The following is a 22,322-nucleotide window of genomic DNA, read 5'->3' as shown; positions in this document are numbered from 1 at the left end:
ATGTGTATAAATATTTCAGTAAGATGGCACAACATGTCAAGGATCTTATCAACCACTCCACATTATTGTTGTGTGTGGGTTTCGACTGACGGATAACAAAAAGGGAGGAGGATGTCTGACAATTACAACACAAACATAATAAACTTCCATTAATTTATCTATCCGAGCCTGCGATCAACATCAAGGCAGTTCTACTGTGTTGATTATTTAGAGAAAGATATTAATGGAGTAGGAAAGGGAAGCTTTCTGCCCTTTGCGTGGCAAGAGATAAATGGATTAGGTACATCAATAACATATCTTTCAGCAATGTCCCATACAACATATTATTAGGTCATCTAAGTTTGTGAGGTAGAACTTGATGGGAGATAGATGGAGACCGCAGGCGAGCGCATCTCACCCACTCCCCTCGACGAGAAAGACGCTGACTTGAGAGCGATCGCGCGAATCAGAAAGCGTGCAGATGATGATGACACAGCTACAGAACTAGAACTGCTTTCTCTGTGCATACCATTCGTGTGTGTCCTTCGAAGTTGTCTCCTTGTAAATTTCTTTGTTGATGAACATTGTAATCACTAGTGCATGTTGCAAATTTAACGCGTCTGCTCCATGGCTTGGAATTCTAATTACTCGTTTATTCCGTATACTTCTTGTTTTTTGATCTTGAAGAAGAAAACCAAGTTCCCAACAAGTTGGATTTCCGATGCAAAATTTATTTTGAGACAAGGAATATAATTTCATGTGCCGAAATGATATCGATGCTCAAACCGACGTAGATCTCATCCATGTCAACGTAAGAAAGGGAGGAAAAGTGAAGCTGAGACGGACGAGAAACAAAATAAATGAAAGTCAAGTACTCCTAATCATTTTATGGGGAGTATATTGTCAGCATCCGACGAAAGTTACCCTCTTCCCATCTGTCCACGTGGACAATGGCCCAAGACAGATAATTATGAATTTTTCTTCCTATCCTTTTCGTTCACATGAAAAAGAGATAAGGAAAGACGGTTAGAGATGGTTCGAGACTATCTCCCTATAAAATATTGTATGAAATAATTTATCCTTTTATGATTAGGTATAAAAGTTTACCTTTAATACAAAGAAGGGGAGCAGGACCTTTCTTAACTACTCGCATTCATACTCATACACTTTACGTTACTAATTTGGGTGTTGGAGAGATCGATTTAGGAAACCTCTCTTGACCATGGTCTTCAGACGTTAATGACTTCTTTCCTAATATTTTTGGTGCTACGAGGGCTCGATGTTGCAGGAACATCCACCCACCAACCCTCTCAACGAATACTCAAGTAAAGAGGCTTTGTCATTGACCCATAATACTTTTACTAAAGGGGGTAATAGTACCCTTTTACATGTATATGTGGATGCATCCATCTCGACGCAAACGCCGATGTGATACTGGCATTTGTTCAATGACTCATGTTTCTCACCCCTTGGGGCGACCTCTAGCCACCTGCTTGTCCTTGTTGAGGTGTTTTGAAATCTCTTCTAGCAAGTGCAAATGCTAACATATATGATACAGGTCATCGCTCCACTTTTGTCCCAATTAGGCCAATAGGTGATGCTAACAGCTCAACCACGGGCACGGGCTCAACCACCACCGACGTCGACACCCATCGAGTTTCCCCCACTCAAGGTGGTGTCAACATCCCAATAGCACCCAAGGCTCATTGAACCGTAGGTCTAAAGGGCACTTGGCTCCCCAACCGTGAAATTCAGTGGACCACACCATCACTCTATTCTGCCTAAATCCGAGATCTAGTTGGTAGATTCGATAGATGATTCCTTGTAGATCCAACTACGATAGATGGATCGATGCTTGGAGGAGATGCAACGAGAGTTTCAACAATCCTAGGAGGAAGCGTTGGTCAACTCCACCTCGGGTCGATCGCCATTCACCTAGAAAATCCAAGAAGAACCAATTTCAGCAAACTTCCGCCTCCTATCATTGGAGGCATTCGATGGTAGTGGCAACCCAATGGAGCATATTGCAGCTTTTCAGACCCAAATGTCATTATATGTCACTTCTGATGCTTTGATGTACCACACCTTTCTAATCATATTAAGAAGCCCAACACGAGAATGGTACACCTACTTGAAGTTGCTTTTCATCAATTCTTTTGCTTAGCTTGTGAAGGAGTTTGAATTTCACTTCCTCAAGAACGTGTACTCAAGATCATCGAAGACAATACTTCTTGGACTAAAGTAAGGGGAGAATGAAGCGCTTGCAGACTTTTTCGCTCGATTCACTAATGAAATTCGAGATGTGAAAGATGCTCATCCATCATTCATAATTCAAGTCTTTATGATGAGATTCGCGCCCTTTTGTCTCTTCTGATCATTGGAAGAGAGGCCATCGGTGACGGTACCAGAAGTACTCCAGAGAGCTAATTATTACATTGCCATCGAGGCGATGATCTCGACTAAGCGCGAGGAGTCACGCAATAAACTGAAGTAGAAACAACCACAATCCGCCTTGACCCCGAGGTCACCGTGGCAAAGGAGGAACAAATAACCCGAGTCCCCAAGACCCGAGCTGACCACCCCTAAATATGTCTAGAATTGAAGTTTTTCTATAGATAAAATAGAATGAGCTCTTAAAAGACCCTCACTCAATAAAGACTCTATTTGTGAAGGTTCGAATACTATCGGTTCCACTAGGATTATGGCCACGACACAAAGGATTATCACGACTTGGAAGAACAAATTAAATAACTCATATGTTAGGGACACCTCGAGCGGTTCGTCCGAAAATTCTAAGAACCCTAATGCCGACCTCATGGGTCGGTAGAGAGACAAATTGACGTCATCATTGGTGGACCCACCTTGTATATATATGTATATATGTATATGTATATATATATATATACATACATTTATACATATATATACATGTACATATACATGTATATATGTATATATTTAAATATATATATATATATATACATATATACATATATACATATACATATATATATATATACATACATACATATATACATATACATATATATATATACATACATACATACATATATATATATATATATATATATATATATATATATATTTATATACACACACATACATATATATATGTATATGTATATATATACATATGTATATATATATATATATATATACATATACATATATATATGTATGTATATGTATATATATATATACATATATATATATATATATACATACATATATATATATATACATACATATATATATACATATACATACATATATCAAGGTGTAGGTATAACAAGTTGAGGAAAGAAAGTTTCATTACTTGAAACGACTACATCAATTTGGTTGAGCCTCTACATCCAAAATGATACCTTGACATATTGAGATAAAGATGAGTCAGGCAAATAAGCCCGACGATGCAACAAGGAGTGAGTATAGTAGGTAAACTCGATGACTTAGTAAAGACCAAAACCTTACTAGGCAAGATATAAATCGCCTCCCCAGCTCGAGGCGTGTGAGTTGAAAAAACACGACCCACATAAGGAGAAATCCACTACGATGATGGCACAAGACAAAATATTCTCAAGACACGTGTTAGGAAAACTCAACCCATGTAAGAAGAAACCCACCATAGTAGGAGGCATAAGATAAAATGTGTCTGAGGTGTGTGTATTGGGAAAATCAGATCTGTGTAAGAAAAAAATCCGTCACAATGGGAGGTATAAAACAAAATGTGCCTCGGACACCTGTCGGGAAAACCTAACAAGTGTAAGAAGAAAACTACCACGGTTGGTGGCACAAAACAAAATATGTCCGATGTGCCTAAGTCGAGAAAATTTGACTTATATAAGAAGAAACCCGTCATGATAGAATGCACAAGATAAAATGTGTCCGAGGTACACGTGTCGAAAAAACTCGACATGCATAAGAAAAAACATGCCATAGCGAGAGGTATAAGATAAAATATACTCGAGACGCATATGTCGGGAAAATCAGACCCACATAAAAAGAAATTTATCATGCCGAGAGGCACAAGACAAAATGTACCTGAGATGCATGTCAGGAAAACCCGATCCGTGTAGAAAAAACTCACCACAGCAGGAGACACAAGACAAAATGTGCTCGAGATGCATGTGTCAAAAAAATCCAACGCACGTAAGAAGAAACCTGTCACGATGAGAAGTATAAGACAAAATGTACTTGAGGCATATAAGTCGGGAGAACCTAACATTCGTAAGAAGAAACCCACCATGGTAGGAGGCATAAAACAAAATGTGCACGAGGCGTGTATTGAAAAAACTTGACCTGTGTAAGAAGAAACCCACCATAGCGGGAGGCATAAGACAAAATGTACCTGAGACATGTGAGTCAGAAAAACCTGACCCACATAAGAATAAATCTACCATGACGGGAGGCACAAAACAAAATATGCATGAGATGCGTGTATCGAAAAAACCTGACCCATGTAAGAAGAAATTTGTCATAACGAAAGGCATAAGACAGAATATGCCCGAGACGTGTGAGTTCGAAAAATCCAATCGCCATGAGAGTAAAAATGTTACGAAGAAAGAATTTTGAAGCATGGAGGTCAAGTGTTGACCCATCCTTTACTCAAGGTGGGTAGGCCATTGCCCAATGCAGAACATTGGTCTCGAGGCTCACTAGTAAATTATTTAGGAAAAAAAAGGAAAGAAGAAGAAGGAAAGAAAAAGGACGCGGGCACCTTAGGTAGAAACCAGCCCCCATTGCTCTAGGTGAGTCCCTCACGGATGAGAAAAGGAAGAACCCACTTTCGCACCACCTATGCAGCCAGCCTCGACTCCTCTCACAGCTTGCCTCGATGGTGAACATAAGAGGAGGGGCAGGTTGGTGATGGACCGCCTCTAGTGGCAATCCTCTCATCTGTGACCACCGTTGCACCATGGAGGTTGAGAAACCAAACCCCCTCCTCTGCCCAAGGCACAAAGGTCGAGAAACTCGACCCTCTCATCATCACATCATAGAGGTCGGGAAGCTTGACCCCTTATTTTGCTTGAGGCGTCAAGGTCGGGAGGCCTAATCCCCTTCTCCGCCCGAGGCGTGGAGGTCGGGAGGCCTAATCCCCTTCTCCGCCCAAGGTGTGGAGGTCGGGAAGCCCGATCCCTTCCTTCGCCCTAGGCATCAAGGTTGGGAGGCCTGATCCCCTTCTCCGCATAAGGCGTGGAGGTCAGAAGGCACTCCCCCGACCTCTGCCCAAGGCATGGAGGTAGGGAAACCTAATCCCAGCCTCCACTTGAGGCACCGAGGTCGAGAAACCCACCTCCGCACCACCTATATAGTTTGCCTCGGCTCCTCTCGCAGCTTGCCTCAATGGTAAGTAGGAGAAGCGGGCAGGTTGGCGATGGGGCTATGCAACTTCTCTGCTGCATACCCATTGCCGAACATGGGTTCCTCATGGATGAGTAACGAGGGAACCTACCTCCACACCACCTATAGCTCATCTTGGCTCCTTTCACAGCCCACCTCAATGACAAGCATAAGAGGAGGGGTAGGTCATCTTGGCTCCTTGGCATAGGTCAATAATGGACCACTACCAATAACGATCCTCTCCTCGCCTACGACCATCGTCGCACTATGGAGGTTGAGGAGCCCGACACGCTCCTTTGCCCGAGGCATGAAGGTCGAGAAATCTGACATCTCGCCTGTGGTCATCGTCACACTATGGAGGTTGGGAGGCCTGATCCCTACCTTCACTCGAGGCATGAATGTCGAAAAGCCTGACCCTTATCTTCGCCCAAGCCATGGAGGTTGGGAAGGCCTGACCCCCACCTCTGCCCAAGGCATGGAGGTCGGGAAGCGCTACTCCTGCCTTTGCTTGAGGCATGGAGGTCAGGCCCAACCCCTATCTCCACCCAAGGCGTGGAGATCAAGATTGCCTCCGCTTGAGATGATGGGTCAAGAAGCTCGATCCTCATCTTTGTCCAAGGCATGGAGATGGGAATCGCCTCCACTAGAGATACTGGATCAAGAATCCCGATCCCCATCTCCGCCCAAGGTATGAAGATCAGGATCCCCTATACTCAAAACATGAGAGTCCAAGAAGCCCAATCCTCCTCACCTATGCTAGAAGATGAGAATGTAGAAAAACCTAACTTTGTTCCACCAATGTACATCCATTGACAATATGAGGGGTAGGTCAATAATGGAGGAACATTAGTAGTGCCGGGGGGGGTTGTGCAATCCCAAACGAACATGTCAAACGAACTAAATATATCACCAGATCAACAATGGATCAAAGAGGTATAAGTTTGATATATTAGATGAACTAGACATCGTACTTCAAATCCCTCTTGTAAAAGCCTCGAAACATGCCTTTGGGGGGAGACAAATGATGGAGAATACACCGTTAGCTAATCATCAACCAACACGTAACCACCATGTGATGTTCAGGATAGAAGGGGAAGACAAAATAGCACAAATGCTTATGTACCAAGATACATAAGCATGCTAAATTAAAATTTAGAAGGATAAACACAAAACTCACGGACAGGCACAAAAAGAGAAGCATTTGTAACCTTCAAGTGCTTCCGGTGTAGCATCAGATTAAATCCTCATTCTAAGAGTGGACAGACAATCATAACTCAAAAGAGTCGTGATGTCTAGAACAATGAGAAAGTGTTAGGACTCTAGCTTGGAGAGTCCTAATTGAGAGGGACATCCATGTAAAACTGTTAGGACTCTAGCTAGGAGAGTCCTAATTGAGAGGGACATTCTGCTAGGACTCTAACTAGGAGAGTCCTAATTGAGAGGGGCATTCATGTAGGAGGTGTTTTCTTAGAGAAGAATTAAGAGTTGTAAGGGAATAGGAGTCTTGACTAGGAGTCCTATTAGGAGTTGGTTAGAAGTAGGAGTCTTAAGTAGGAGTCCTATTAGGAGTTAGGGTTTAGAAGCCCTATAAATAGCCATGTATTCCTTCTCTTTTGATAAGCAATAGATGAATCTTTTCTGCAGCCTTTGAGCAGCAACTTGGAGGGAGGAACCCCTATAGAGTTCCAAGGAGGCCGATCCCCTAAAGAGATCAACCCCAAGTTTAGAATCTGCAAGGGTTCTAACACCTGGTATCAGAGCAGCGTTCTTGGCGTCTCGCTGCCCTTCCACAGCCATCCATCAACCCTCCACAACCATCCAAAGCAATTCCCACAATTGCTTAAAAGATCGTCACCGAATTCCGCCATCATCTCCACCACCGCGGATCATCCTTTGATCTCCCCGTGAATTGCAACAGGTTCTGGTTTCCTACCTTACTACTGCTGCAATTTAGTTATCCTTATTCGAAAATCAAAAAAAAAAAAATCGTTCTTATATTGCTGCATAAACTTTTCGTCACAAAGTTTTCATCTCTACAACGAAAGATACATTGCAGAATTCCAACCGCATAGCACCATCTGTTTGATCTTGCTACTATGCTTTTTCTATCCAAATTTCTACGAAATTTTTATGACATCTTTGACACTTCCTAACAGTGGATTTCCCTTTGGTTTCATCAAAAAATTCTCAGTATAAACTACTGATCTTTTATGTCCAATCTGCTGCACTTGAATTGCAGAATTCAAGCCGCATAGCACCATCTGTTTGATCTTGCTACTATGCTTTTTCTATCCAAATTTCTACGAAATTTTTATGACATCTTTGACACTTCCTAACAGTATATTTCCCTTTGGTTTCATCGAAAAATTCTCAATATAAATTACTGATCTTTTATGTCCAATCTGCTGCACTTGAAAATCTATGCTGCAGAAAATTTCAGCTGCATATCGTTGCCTTAACCCATCTATTTGCAATCTTTTTTGAATGAAATTTCTTATAGACTTCATATATCATCTTGGCTTCCATCTAAGATTGATCTATTAAGAAATTCATCTCTAAAAACGATTTTATGTTGCTGCAAATTTTCATCGTAACCCGCTGAAATTTTTCGACGATAATTCTGTAATTGCAACTTGCATCAATTTCTTTGCTGTTATACTGCCGAAATTTTCTTGATTAAATTAGATATCCTTGCTGTCATATAAACTGTGATTTTGCTATCAATTCTCTCCTCAATTCTCTCAAGTTTTTGGTGGAAATTACGTCGAGAAACCGTTATTTCTTCGACGACAATTCTACTCTTACAAGACAGCACATACTTGCTGCAACTTCCACGGATTTCTGTCAAACCTTTGCTACCATCTATCATAGATCCAAAACATTCATCCACAGCCCTAAAACTCTACCAAACCACACCCTCAAACTGCACCCAAAACAGCCACAAAATAAGCCTAAACCGCAGCCTACATCCACCAATCCACCAACACTTTCGACCATCACTTCTCTCAACCTATACATGCCTTTAACCCAACAGCAAAAGAGAGATCTTAACATCATTGATTTGGGGCCATATACTATGGTATCTAAGGAGGCAATCAATGTTAAATTCGAAGCCTTGGAGGCGCAAATGGAGGATAAGATTCGGACGCTCTTTGCCGAACTCAGATTGGGCCGACCACTAAGCCCGAAGAAATCATATCAAGGAGAGAGCTTTGCCCAATCACACCAAGCCCGAAGAGATGACTTCCAAGGGAGGGTAGGCTCTATGACCAACCCCAACTATCCATGCATGAGAGTGGACTTCCCTAGATGGGAAGAAGGAGACCCGATTGGTTGGATCTCGCGCGCGGAGCGATATTTTCGGTACCACAAAACCGCGGATGTATCTATGGTGAAAATTGCAGCTATACATCTTGAAGGGGATGCTATACAGTGGTTTGACTGGTTTGAACATACTTATGGAGTCCTTTCATGGCGACAATTCAAAGAATGACTGCTGATTCGCTTCAGACCAACCGATTACGAGAATATTGACGAACAACTAGCAAAGATCTAACAAACCTCCACCATTCAGGAGTACCAAACCAGGTTTGAAAGGTTATCTGATCAAACTCATGATTGGTCTCAAAAACAGCTATTGAGGACCTTCATTGAGGGCTTGAAGCCGGAGATCCGAGGAGAAGTTAAAGCGCGACAACCGTATACGCTTATGGCAGCCATCTCTTTCGCACGACATCAAGAGGAGCAATTGAACCATGAAGCTCGGAAGACTAGGGTCTCTCCTCAACCAGTAATATTGAAGCCCTTAGCCCCCTCTACTGTCTACCAAGTCCCTACACCAAATAGGTTAACAAGAGAAGAGCTTCGGGAGCGATATGCGAAGGGGTTATGTTGGCATTGTGACGAGCCGTGGAGCCGTGAGCATCGCTGTCGTAAAGGGGGACTTCTTATGATTGAACCGATAGAAGAAGAGGTCATTGAACATCCAAAAGAGAGCCTTGAACATGAAGAAGAAGATGCAGAAGAAGAGCCACAACCGACCGAAGTTACGGTACATACACTAGCTGACTACTCAAACCCGCAAACGATGAAAATTGGAGGCCTTCTCAAACAACAACCAATCACTGTTCTCATCGACACGGGCAGTACTACTAACTTCCTAAATAGTAAGCTTGCTGTTCGGATATCATTACCTATCGAGAATCGCTGCAGGTTTGATGTTAAGGTCATCGACGGACAGATTTTGAATTGTGATCATAGGCGCTTGCAGGAGAAACTATTGCTGCAGGACCAAGAGATAATTACAGATTTCTTCCTTCTCCCTCTTAACAATCATGAGGCCATACTCAGAATTAAATGGTTGACGACATTAGGTGATATTTCTTGGAATTTTATGAAACTAATTATGAAATTTTACAGTAAGGAGAAACATGTGACATTGCACGGGAAACGTGGGGGCGACATAACAACGATTTGCACACAACAAATGGAGAATGTTTTGCATAAAGCATGCAACGGCTTTTTGGTACAACTTGAGCAGGAAACTAAGGGAGAGCCAACAGAATTTGAAGATCCAAATCTACTTCCTTTGCTTGCTGAATTTTCAAATATATTTGACGAACCGCGCAACCTACCTCTTACCCGTCGACATGATCATTGTATAATGATTCTTCCAGGCAAATCTTCAGCAAATGCTCAGCCATATCAGTATCCACATCTCCAGAAGGATGAAATAGAAAGGATTATAAAAGAGATGCTCGAAACAGAAGTTATTCGGCCATGTTGCAACCTCTACTCTTCGCCGGTGCTACTTGTACGCAAGAAGGACGGAACAAGGCGAATATGTGTTGATTACCAAGCTCTCAATGGCATAATCATCAAGGACAAATACTTTATTCCAATAGTAGATGAATTGCTAGATGAAAGGGAGCACAAATCTTTACAAAGCTGGACCTTTGATCCGGGTATCATCAAATACGAGCATGCTGTAATGGACAAACTTCTAAACAAGATGTTGGATGTAATGCTTATGTATGTCTGTGTCTTTTGGCATGTTCATGCCTTGTACAGAATGTAAAGGGGCGACCGAAGGCTTAATAGTCCCATTTTAGTTGGGTTGGTGGCCTCTTTAGGCTTGTAAATAAAGGTTGTGTCATGTGGACACGTTCGAGAGCTTTTCGGTCTGTAATGGACAATTTTACCCTTTGTTGTGCAACTATTCAGAGCTTGTAAAGTCTGTTTGTAATTTGCATTGTCTATGAAGTGTTTTTCGGACATGTTTGCTTGTGGATCCCGATTGAGGCGTTCTCTTTAACCCGTTCTCTCTTTTGTTGGTCCTAAGGGACAATGGGAGGCTTCGGGGAGGCTGACCTTTGCGGACGGACGCGCGAGGGTGCCGCACGCCTTAGGCAAAACCAGCTAAGGTCGTGACATTATGGTATCAGAGCGGGACAAGCACTCATAGAAACACTTGACATGCAAACGTGGGGGACCTAGCGGGGCTGCGTTGAGGGCAGTCAGCAACGCGCGACCGTTTGAGGGAAAACGGGCATGGAGATGTAGGGAAAAGAGTCGCTCAGAGGAGTGGGCATCTAACATTAGCATTCAGGGGAATGGCCAACCCTTCGCGCAAGAGGCACCACGAGAACAGGTAAGCTTGGAAGAATTCGGAGCGCACAAAGGTTGGGATGGCTGAGTTTGAGCTACGGCTCAACGTTGACAACTATACTTGATGGTGCTCTAGGCAAGCGAGGCGCTTGGCAAGAATGAGACCATCCAAGGTGGAATTAGTTGCTCAACGACCAAAAGAGTTATGCAAAGCTCACAGAGGTGAGGGGAATTGCTAACTCGAAGAATTTGGTACTCATGCATGGGCTTGTATGCGGACGATGGAATGTTCGTGGCCATCCCAAGGTGACCGAGACTCGGCACCATGGAGCATTGAAACTTTCTCTTCGGCATGCGAAGGATACGTCCGGAGGAGGCTGAAGTGTGCAACGAGTTCAGCATGTTGCTAGGCCTTGAGGGGTGCAGCGGTGGCTGTATTGACGTGTAGGCGCAATCTAGCAAGTGCGTTTGCAAGAGGCAGAACAATGCACAGTTTGTTCAGCAGATCGGAGTAGTCCAAGGGGATGGTGGTCTCTGAAACGAAGAGAGATGTTGCTCCAACGGGACAGTTATCCAGGAGGGATAAGTCTCGGCTCTCCAGAGGGAGAATCATGTGAGACAGACTTCACATGTTGAGGAGGAAGTACCTCATAAACAACAACTCCACGAAGCTCAATGGACCGAGCAAGCAGCGAGGAGTTATCGCATGATCTCGCTCGAGAGAATGCATTGGCGGATGCATTGCGAGATCAAGTGGGGGAGCGACCCAAAGCAACTCAAGGGAGGGCTGACCCGTGGAATGGTGGGCGCGAGGGCCACCATCGACTCAATGCAAAAACGAGGAGCGGAGCAACTTGGGTGTAACTTGGCGAAGTACCCAAGCCGCATGAAGGGAGCCAGCATAGAAGTTGGAACATGGAGCAGAGGCACAGCGCTTTCCCTAGACAGAGGTCAAGGACATGAACTCTTGCAGAGGCAGGAGTAGAATCATGCTGTTCCCTGGGTCCTTCATTCTGACAGAGCGGACTCATCTTGCATGGTGCCAAAGACGAAGGGAGCTTCGGGGCACATGCACCTTATCTCGGAGGAGCATTCGATGGAGGAACTAAGGCGACTCAATTTGCGGAGGCGAAGTTGGGTACAGAAGGCCTTAGCACGGGGCAAGAGGACGCAGAGGCGGGTACTCTTGAAGAATATGCCACAGTGTTGCCATTCAAGTTGCTATGAAGGAAGCGGTGCGCAATGGAGATTGTGCTGGTAGGGACAGAGGCCCAGGATCCAGACAATGGTGCACAAGTTATAGTGAAGTCGGAGGACTTCGGGAGCTACTAGGCGACGGACTGTCCTAGAGCGGTGCTTCATCTAGGTGTGACCCAAAAGTGGGTGGATGAAGGTCGATTGCCAGAGGAGCGAACAAAATCGAAGGTGGAAGGGACCCTGCGATGTATTGGCAGAGGCCACACATGGAGGGTTCACAATTCGAGTTTATTCCACAAGGATCAGAATGCAATGGAGATGCCACCAGGAGGCAACATGGTGCAGCAGATCGTGGTGGAACAGTTCGTGGCAATGCGACACACACGACATTGTCCCGTGAGGGATGAGATCATATGGAGGTATGATCGGGAGCTACTGGGAGCTCCACTTTGGTGAACAACACGACGGCAAGAAGGGCTATGGATTCAAGGAGTGAAGGCCATGGTACCGCAGAGGCGGGTCTTCCGTGCGTGCATCGAATTTTGCATCGGACGAAAACCTTGGTCATCAGCATATGGGGGGCTGTGTTCCACTAAGGGAAAAGTTCGAAGGCAAGTACCAGTGAGTTCCATGGGAGGGACTTGATCATACAGAAGTATGATCGAAGCAGCTAGAGAGTTGGACTGCTCCAGAGCTCATATTCGCTTAAGGGAGCCCGACAAGTCAGAGGACAAGGTCGAGTAAGCGAACGTTGCTACCAAGGAAGCTAAGGAGAACAGAATCGGTGCTAACTCTACAACGTGATGGCAGAGGCCATGCTTGGGAGTTGCAGTCTGTCTTTCCATCGACCAAACGGACTGCTTGGAGAATACAGTGGTGTTGAAGCAGGGGGTCGAAAGGGGCGAGGAAGCGACGACGAGTCCAGAGGGACTTAGCTACCCAAAATCAAGCATCAGTCAGAATGGAGGTGGACTTAGAGGAGTGCCACAGAGACATTTCTACTGATCATGCAGAAAAGGGATACAGAGGCGAGGCGACGGATAGTAGGGCCATGGGCATGCCAGCGCCATGGTACCGCAGAGGCGGGACTTCCGTGCAAGTCATTGATCCCTTGCTCTCATGGAGGGAGAGCGCTTGGTCGTGAAAGGGGCCGGGGAGGTGGAGCATGCAGAGGCAATCTCCAAGTACCGAGACAAGGCTGAAGGGCAGAGGCCAAGAAACTTCGTAAGACCGGTGTCAACAAGTTTCTCATCAAGATAGCCGTAAGTGAAGGACTTCGGGTCATGCAAGAGTGCACGACCAAGGAACGAAGCAGGCAGTACGCGGTGCTGTACCTTTGCTACTCAGTGGAATAGGCGGCAGGGTTGATGGAGAAGACGGTACAATCCCAAAGGCGACCTCATCTATCAGAGAATTACTCCAAGTTGGGGTGAAAACTTCCCGCATTCCAGAAGTTCGATGGCATTGAGAAGGTGAATCACAGTAGCCAACTCAACGCAAGGAGTGCAAACACTTCAAGTACTTCAGAAGTGTGAGCAAAGAGCAGGCGAAGGCCAGTAACCAGCTCGATGCATGAAGTACAATCTCGAGGAGGCGGGCGAAGTCAAGTAACCTTTGCCTTCTCAACTCTTAAGAGAATGGGCGAAACCGAGTACCCCAGTTCTCTTATCTACCCAGCAGAGGAGCTCTGCACAAGTTCAAAGACCCTTCGAAGATAATGGAAGATAATAGTTGTCAAATCCTCACCAATGGTGATCAGTGCTACTGAGAGTAGATTGTCCGCTTCATTTTCCAACGAAATGCCAATCGAAAGCGGAAGTGATGCGAACCTACTTGGATGTGACAACTAACTGAAAGAAGAGTCAATGAGCAGATGTTGTGGAGGAAGGACCCAAAACTTCAGAAGTTTGCGAGGCGATGCTCGTTAAAGCTCCAACAAGCATCCACCCAGTTCAAGCAGCATGTGGAAATTTTGAGAAACTGGCGCAGTAAGAATGGTCTTTTCCTTCATTTGGTGGATCCGCAGGAATCAACGAGGATCAACACAACTCAGCCAACCCCACACCAGAGTCAGAGTCATTGGCGAGTTGAAGCAGCATGGCGGATCAAAGGTTCGACTACTCAAAAACAGCAGCGGAGAGCAGTTGGGAGCCAGGAGGCGCATTGCAACTGGAGCAGAAGATTGAAGACTCAGCAAAGGCGAAGAGTTGCAGGGTTCACAAAGGCTTCGACGAGGACGTCGAAGGGATAAGTGGGGGAGAATGTAACGGACAAACTTCTAAACAAGATGTTGGATGTAATGCTTATGTATGTCCGTGTCTTTTGGCATGTTCATGCCTTGTACAAAATGTAAAGGGGCGGCCGAAGGCTTAATAGTCCCATTTTAGTTGGGTTGGTGGCCTCTTTAGGCTTGTAAATAAAGGTTGTGTCATGTGGACACGTTCGAGAGCTTTTCGGTCTGTAATGGACCATTTTACCCTTTGTTGTGCAACTATTCAGAGCTTGTAAAGTCTGTTTGTAATTTGCATTGTCTATGAAGTGTTTTTCGGACATGTTTGCTTGTGGATCCCGATTGAGGCGTTCTCTTTAACCCGTTCTCTCTTTTGTTGGTCCTAAGGGACAATGGGAGGCTTCGGGGAGGCTGACCTTTGCGGACGGACGCGCGAGGGTGCCGCACGCCTTAGGCAAAACCAGCTAAGGTCGTGACAATGCGAAGAAGACATATGGAAAACCACCTTTTGAACACACAACAACCACGAATTTTTGCTTTCTTCAACAAAAGGTGGAATATCTTGGGCATATCATATCAGAGGAAGGTGTGGCAGTGGACCCCTTCAAAATTGGAGCAATGCAAAACTGGCCGACCTCGAGAAACATAAAATTGCTACATGGCTTTCTGGGTTTAACAAGCTACTACCGCAAGTTCGTGAAAAACTATGGAAAGATCAGTGCACCACTTACTTCCTTACTAGAAAAAGATGTCTTCCAATGGTTGGATAGAGCCTCTGCTGCCTTCGACAAACTTAAGGCAGCCATGACGACGACGCCAGTGCTAACGCTACCAGATTTCAACCGACCCTTCATTATTGAGGCCGACACATCTGGAGTCGGAATTGGAGCCATTCTCATGCAAGATGGTCAACCACTCACATACACTAGCAAGGCATTATCTCCCTCCCATCAAAATAAGTCAACATATGATAAGGAGATGCTTGCCATTGTGCGCGCAGCAACGAGGTGGAGACCCTACTTGATTGGTCGACGATTTCAAATTAAAACCGACCATAAAAGCCTCGAGTACTTTTTTGGAGCGAAAGATATCATCCCCTGAGCAGCAAAAATGGGTAACAAAACTTCTTAGATTTGATTATGAAATAACTTACAAAAAGGGGAAAGAGAATGTTCTTGCAGATGCGCTTTCGCAGCTACCCGAGCAAGCTGAAGTTTCGGCCATTTCACTTCCGACCAGCAACTTTCTTAAGGATATTAAGATGGAATGGCAGGAAGATTCAGAGACTAGTAAGATTATAAAAAAATTGGAGGAAGCACCAAGCTCCGTGGCTCATTACAATTGGGACTCAAAAGAATTACACTATAAGGGACGCATTGTGCTTATGATAAATTCTACTTGCATCTTCACGAGTAGATTTTGGACCAAGTTATTCTATATGCAGGGTACTAAATTGAAAAGGAGTATGGCATATCACCCACAAATCGACGGCGAGACAGTTGTAAATAGGTGCTTGGAGACAGCCCAAAGCCACCCACCAAATATGACTACCCAAAGAGAACTCCAGACCCAGCGAAGTGCCATTATTGATCAACGGATCGTGACTCGACGACGACGACCCACTAATGAAGTTCTAATACAGTGGGCGAACCTACCAATAGAAGATGCCACTTGGGAGAACTATGACGACTTGAAGATCAAATTCCTAGAATTCATGAATCATCAGCCTCGAGAACAAGGCTGATTTGAAGAGGGCGGGTCTGTTAGGACTCTAGCTTGGAGAGTCCTAATTGAGAGGGACATCCATGTAAAACTGTTAGGACTCTAGCTAGGAGAGTCCTAATTAAGAGGGACATTCTGCTAAGACTCTAGCTAGGAAAGTCCTAATTGAGAGAGGCATTCATGTAGAAGGTGTTTTCTTAGAGAAGAATTAAGAGTTGTAAGGGAATAGGAGTCTTGACTAGAAGTCCTATTAGGAGTTGGTTAGAAGTAGGAGTTTTAAGTAGGAGTCCTATTAGGAGTTAGGGTTTAGAAGCCCTATAAATAGTCATGTATTTCTTCTCTTTTGATAAGCAATAGATGAATCTTTTCTGCAGCCTTTGAGCAGCAACTTGGAGGGAGGAACCCCTATAGAGTTTCAAGGAGGCCGATCCCCTAAAGAGATCAACCCCAAGTTTAGAATATGCAAAGATTCTAACAGAAAGAATGTCACATCAAGCATGTTACCAATTGTGTATGCACCTACAATAAATCATTCTCCCTACGTGAACAAGAAAGTGAATAGACCAACCATTGTCAAGACGTTTAGGGACCTTATCTTGTGAGATAGACTGCAGAGAGAAGAACATACATTAGCAATCTAGGTGAAGAAGACTAAAGGAAAATGTAATGACAAGAATTTTACTAAATTATGTTCCCAAATACTCCATAATGTCATCATCATGCAATATGTCACCAATATCAGGTATTGGGCTGCTGATCCCAATTAAATCTAATGGCAATCCAAAGGAACTGCCATCAAACCTATCCGGTTCAGTGTAAAATGATCCATCTACGAATAGATGCATGTCTCCAGTGATTGTATGTGAATTCACATTTGGTGTCGTCACATGGTCATAAGAATTATTCCCCACAGGAATTATGCTATCGTCAGACATTACCGAATGACCAGGAACAAACATAGGGTATTGCTGCTTATCCTGCAAGATACCAGAGCCCCCTGATGACTTATAAAATCCATAGTTGGACCCTGTGTTAATTGTGGTAGCAAATTCCAACTCACTATTCCCAACTTCTGGATACTGTAATGGTTGGTCATCAGTAAACATGTTCCCTGCAGCAACATTAATAGAAGGGATGCTTGCAAAGTTGCTAATGGCAGATTGTGGTTCAAGGTTTTGGTTTTGGAGATCTCTTCCTTGGTGCCTTGAATTCGGATTCATATGGGTCTCATGGCTGACACTTTGTGCGTGATGAACCAACAAAGACATGTCTGTGTCGTTCATATCTGGAATAGCGTTTCTCGTCTCCTTTGGTATGTGCTCATTCTGAGTTTTAGCTGTCTGCCTGTCAGCAGATGCAACACTTAAACGAGGTCTTTTTTGCTTCGGCTGTTCACTTGTTTGCTCCTTGCCTTGACAAAGTTGGTTGGAATTTATAGCTGGGCCTTCCTCCCTTGAAGTCACTGCACAAGGTAGCGTCTCAACCTGCAGATTTTTCGCATCATCTTTGCATGAAGTCGATCCACGAGCATCTTCAAGGCCATCAACATCATATTCGTCGCTACAACTGTTTGTGTCCTCTCGACGCTCCCTATGACCACTATCCTGAGTTACATCAGACATCCCATTATCACTGCTAAGTTGATTGACAATCATTTCTTCTCTATTCAAAACTCCCAACCAAATGGAACTCTCTTTGGCACTCATCTTATCCTGCAAGCACTTCGACTTTCGTACATGGGTTTTGATCTTTCCAATATTGGGAGACATGTGTTTTATCACACCTGTTAGTACCCCAACCTTCCACACCTTCTTCAGGTCATGTGGCTTCTTATATGGGGGGCCTTGACCCTTGGGTAAGCCCAAACCTATCCACCAGTCTTCCTTTCCAGAAGGCCACCAAGGCGGGGGAACACCCTTCTCCAGTGGGAATTTTCTTTGTGGGGGATCACAGTGTTGCATCAGTGATGACAGAAGAGATCCCAGTGTAGCATCTTGGAGATCCGCAAGGCTACATTGATTTTTGCTTCCACTGTTCTGTGCTTTATCGGCAGCAAAATTCTCTGCCTCATATTTAGCGATGGCAGAAGGCCCATTCTTATCAAACTTCACTTTCTCCTTCCACCAAGCTCTTATATTGTCTGAAGCACCACTTACAGGCTTTCCCTTCTCAGGAATGATTCCATATACAAACCCACGGACATTACACACCTCCATCAGCTTCAACATGTACTTCAGAATCCCATCTTGTGCTCTGGACATCTTTTTTCTAAGAGCCTGTTCAGATGGTTGCTTTGGCTTAGACGTTTCCAAAGCTGCTTGCTGGGCGGCAAGCCTTTCACGTTCCTTGATTCGCTTAAGTTTAACTCTATCTTTCCACATTCTTCTCGTCAACTCCTCTGATTCAATTTCTTCATCACTGACATCATTTTCATTGAGATTGTCGCATTTGACACCATCCACCTCAAAATCTGATGCATCACCACCTAAGTCCTGATCTATTACTGCTAGATGAGTCATGGTTCAGGTAACCTCAGGCCAACAAACCTTTTATCCACTCCAGTCAAAGACCTTTCTTCTCCATGCCTTTATGAAGCGGATTCAGAACCTATCAAGGATGTATCCCACCAAAAGGAAGTAAGCATAATAGAGTTTTGCATAAGTATTCGAAAAACAGCAACTCAAATTTTACCCACGAAAGGGAAGTAAACAAAAGAGTTCCGAAGAATAATTTGACAAATTAGCAGACCAATTTTTCCATCTAAAATAGCTTCATCATCACAAGCCACATTCCAGTGTTAAAACCACCCCCCCAACAAAAGCAAGCTACGATAACTCAGGATAATCGACAAAATAGGCCTACATGATCTAAAGTTGCATCGGAAATAAAAAGGAGTTCCGACTAGGGAAATTTCATTAAACGCAAAATCCTGATACTACTAAAACTTCCAATTCCATTTCAAAAGGTTTCCTCATTTCGAGTCACCAGAGGCAGCTTTTTTTTCAACACGCACCGCAGATCCCAATAAACCCTTCCATCCATAAGGCCATCTTCCAATAGATATCTTGAAAGAAGCAAATATATCCCCAAAATCCCCTCTTTCTCAATCACCACAAAGTCCCATGTAATCTCAGATTCAATCGGGCCTACCGATTCAATCAACCACAATATCCATTTATTCCTTACAATAACCTAGGGATTCCTCATCCTTCGCAAACAAAACAATCAAAAGACGTTATCTTTTAGAAAAACCAGGCCGTCTAATTACGATTCGACGATCGATATTACTTGCAAAAGCCACTAGACAATCAGATTACTTATAAACCCCCAAAATCCAATACATATGGGCAAAGAAACGAGCAAAATGATTTCCGAGAAGGGTCGAGCGATTACCGGATCGAAGGTGGAGAGGAGGTGTGTTAGGGATTTCTACAGGAGGCAGGAGTCCCCGGTCGTCGGCTCCCAATTCCAACTTCTACCACTTCTTCTTCTTCCGCTATTGGGGAGGCGATGGTTAAGAGGAGGGGGAAGGAGGCGACGACGATAGCGAGGTTGGTGTTGCCGGGCGAGGGCGACGACGACGAAGAGGAGGGGATCGCGTTACTTTAACCGGCCGCCGCACGGAGTTGGGTTCCATTTTAATTGCCGGCCCACCAAGTTCAGTGGACCTTATTCGAGATACATCCCCCCTTAATTCGACGATCGATATTACTTGCAAAAGCCACTAGACAATCAGATTACTTATAAACCCCCAAAATCCAATACATATGGGCAAAGAAACGAGCAAAATGATTTCCGAGAAGGGTCGAGCGATTACCGGATCGAAGGTGGAGAGGAGGTGTGTTAGGGATTTCTACAGGAGGCAGGAGTCCCCGGTCGTCGGCTCCCAATTCCAACTTCTACCACTTCTTCTTCTTCCGCTATTGGGGAGGCGATGGTTAAGAGGAGGGGGAAGGAGGCGACGACGATAGCGAGGTTGGTGTTGCCGGGCGAGGGCGACGACGACGAAGAGGAGGGGATCGCGTTACTTTAACCGGCCGCCGCACGGAGTTGGGTTCCATTTTAATTGCCGGCCCACCAAGTTCAGTGGACCTTATTCGAGATACATCCCCCCTTAAGCCGACACCTTTCTACCACCGTGCGGGTTACCCGATCCCCACAAGCCTTGACTTGTGGAGCCCACTGTATTAGTCACCTCTTCCTGCAGTGAAAAGACTGGTAAGAAGTCGTGTAGGCCAACGGGTCCGAAGCTACTTTTTTTCCGAACATTCTTTTCCCGACGTGGAGCGATCATCGTACCAAGTATTCTGGTTCTTAAAGTGTAGGACCCACAATTGGAGCCCCTCCTTTCCACAACTCATAAGTCAGGTAGAGAAAAGGGTTAGAACCAATATTTTTTAATTAGAACTCTCTCTCTCTCTCTCTCTCTCTTGTTATTTCTGATTTACTTGTCCAATGAACCCACTTGGATTTTTTTTCTTCTTTTTCTTCTTTGTTTTTGTTTTTACTTTTCTTGGTTTGTTTTTGGATCCATTTTCTGTCCTTTTTTTTTCTTTTCCTCCCATGCATGTGAGGAGATTGAACTCAGCACCACAAAGACCACAAATTGGGTGGCTCTAAAGACTCAGTTGACTTGCATTTTGATCATAATATTTGTAGGGTTATGTAATGGGGGATGATTGGATGTGCTCCATTGATAGAAAGCTCTTCTTTGCCCATTAAAGAACAGCAAATTGGCCCTTCAAGGCTTCAAGAATAGCTTATCAATTTGATTTCATTCATGGGATTAGAGTTGATGTGTAAAATCAAATACCTTGTTATGCTTGCATTCTGTGAGCAGACAAAATAATCAGCCTGTTCAAAGACAGCTGCTGCTGCTGCTTCTTCTTCAATGTGAATTTGAACTCTGTAAATTGATGGTGTAGCTTCCTAAGTTCAGCACTACTTTTTCTCTGTGTTGAACAAAAGAGAGTCAGAGCTGCTTTGGCTTTACTTTTCTCCTCCTCTAACTTTTATGAAGGTAGCAAGTGGACTGTGTTCTCTCCACTGAGAGATTCTTCATCAAAGCTGAGTAGATGCTACACTTTGTAAGTTGTAAGTATTTACTGCCTCTTAGTTCCCAAGTTTTTAGATGAAGATTTAGCTTTGATCATAATCAAACATTACCATTATCCACTCTTGATTAGCTAATAGTGCATGTCTAACTATTTATTTGAAGGATTAAACCTACCTACTAGAGTAAAAATCTGAGATACCACTGTATTCATGTTCTCCTCACTATATGGAAATGGCAATTTCAGTTGTCTAGGGAATCTAAGTAAGCTTATGCACTGATTTCTGATGTGTGCATACATAATGATAAGATTAACCTAACAAGTCATCTCTTTTGTTTCAGGACTGTGATAATTCAACAAAGGAATCTCTTGTATTTTGAGACTGGTGTGACCCATTTTCATTTGTGACAAAAGCTTGTAGAATGGATCACATAAATGGTGAATCATATATAACTGTGCTATGTCTTCAAAATTTTTCCTTGTTTCAACTCTCTGGACTTATGTATGATAAGAAATAGTCTCTATTTCTGAGGTTTAATTTTATAGATAAAAAAAAAATTCCTTTGATTAACTGATACTAATATTTCATTCAAATTTGCATGGAATTGTATATTACTATGTTAAATGTATTGTAAAACAGATAAACTGCTTATTGTTTTATTGCATTGGTGAAGAGAAACACAGCAAGAAATTTTGAGATATTGAATGCCAAAAACATTGCCATCTTCCCACAAGAAGAAATGCAGTTGGAATTCAATGCTATTGATAAGAAGGAATCCAGTTCACAAACCTCCATTACCTATGAAAACCTTTTTGTCACACAAGAATAAGAATCTTTAAGTGGTCATGCAACTGGACATCAATAATTCTATTGACTTTCATGAAGCTGGGTACTAGTCTCATATGGCTAAGAAGTCAATGAGTTTGTCTATATAAATTTTATTGGTGTAGAAATACCATACTGCTAGCTTAATCATTCTCCCTGATAGGAGGAACAATTGGCATGAGTAGTTCCAGGAGACATAGGGACCAGAAAGCACATTGATAATGTCTGGACATGGAAGATAACAACAAGGTGTACTGAACCATACAAGGAATGCATGGAGAACTTATGGAGGCCTCACTCACAAGGAATTGTTGGTGGCCACAGCATGGCACAACCAGTGAACCAC

The 22,322-nt window shown here is 43.8% G+C and overlaps 1 protein-coding gene across 3 annotated transcripts; it reads right to left on the bottom strand.

Annotated features, from left to right (window-relative positions):
- Positions 1-16,748: 16,748 nt before the first annotated feature.
- Positions 16,749-20,214, bottom strand: LOC135649768 (ETHYLENE INSENSITIVE 3-like 3 protein). 3 transcript variants are annotated; one of them, XM_065168540.1, is made up of 3 exons: positions 19,914-20,214; positions 19,490-19,820; positions 16,749-18,703 (listed from the first exon to the last, which is right to left on the bottom strand). In XM_065168540.1, the coding sequence occupies exon 3, from the start codon at positions 18,613-18,615 to the stop codon at positions 16,783-16,785; it is 1,833 nt and encodes a 610-aa protein (XP_065024612.1). In that variant the 5' UTR covers positions 18,616-18,703; positions 19,490-19,820; positions 19,914-20,214; the 3' UTR covers positions 16,749-16,782. The 3 variants fall into 3 exon arrangements, with proteins under 3 accessions (XP_065024612.1, XP_065024613.1, XP_065024611.1); XM_065168541.1 differs by having other exon boundaries at positions 19,490-19,807; XM_065168539.1 differs by having other exon boundaries at positions 19,490-20,214.
- Between the last annotated feature and the right edge of the window lie 2,108 nt (positions 20,215-22,322).

Source organism: Musa acuminata, chromosome BXJ3-9 (genome assembly GCF_036884655.1).
Source record: "Musa acuminata AAA Group cultivar baxijiao chromosome BXJ3-9, Cavendish_Baxijiao_AAA, whole genome shotgun sequence".
NCBI lineage: Eukaryota > Viridiplantae > Streptophyta > Magnoliopsida > Zingiberales > Musaceae > Musa > Musa acuminata.
Note: the sequence above shows the minus strand (reverse complement) of the source record. Positions and strands in the feature narration are given on the sequence as shown.

Excerpts from the sequence above, each read along its gene's own strand:
- LOC135649768 (XM_065168539.1), bottom strand. The coding sequence starts at position 18,615 with ATGACTCATCTAGCAGTAATAGATCAGGACTTAGGTGGTGATGCATCA.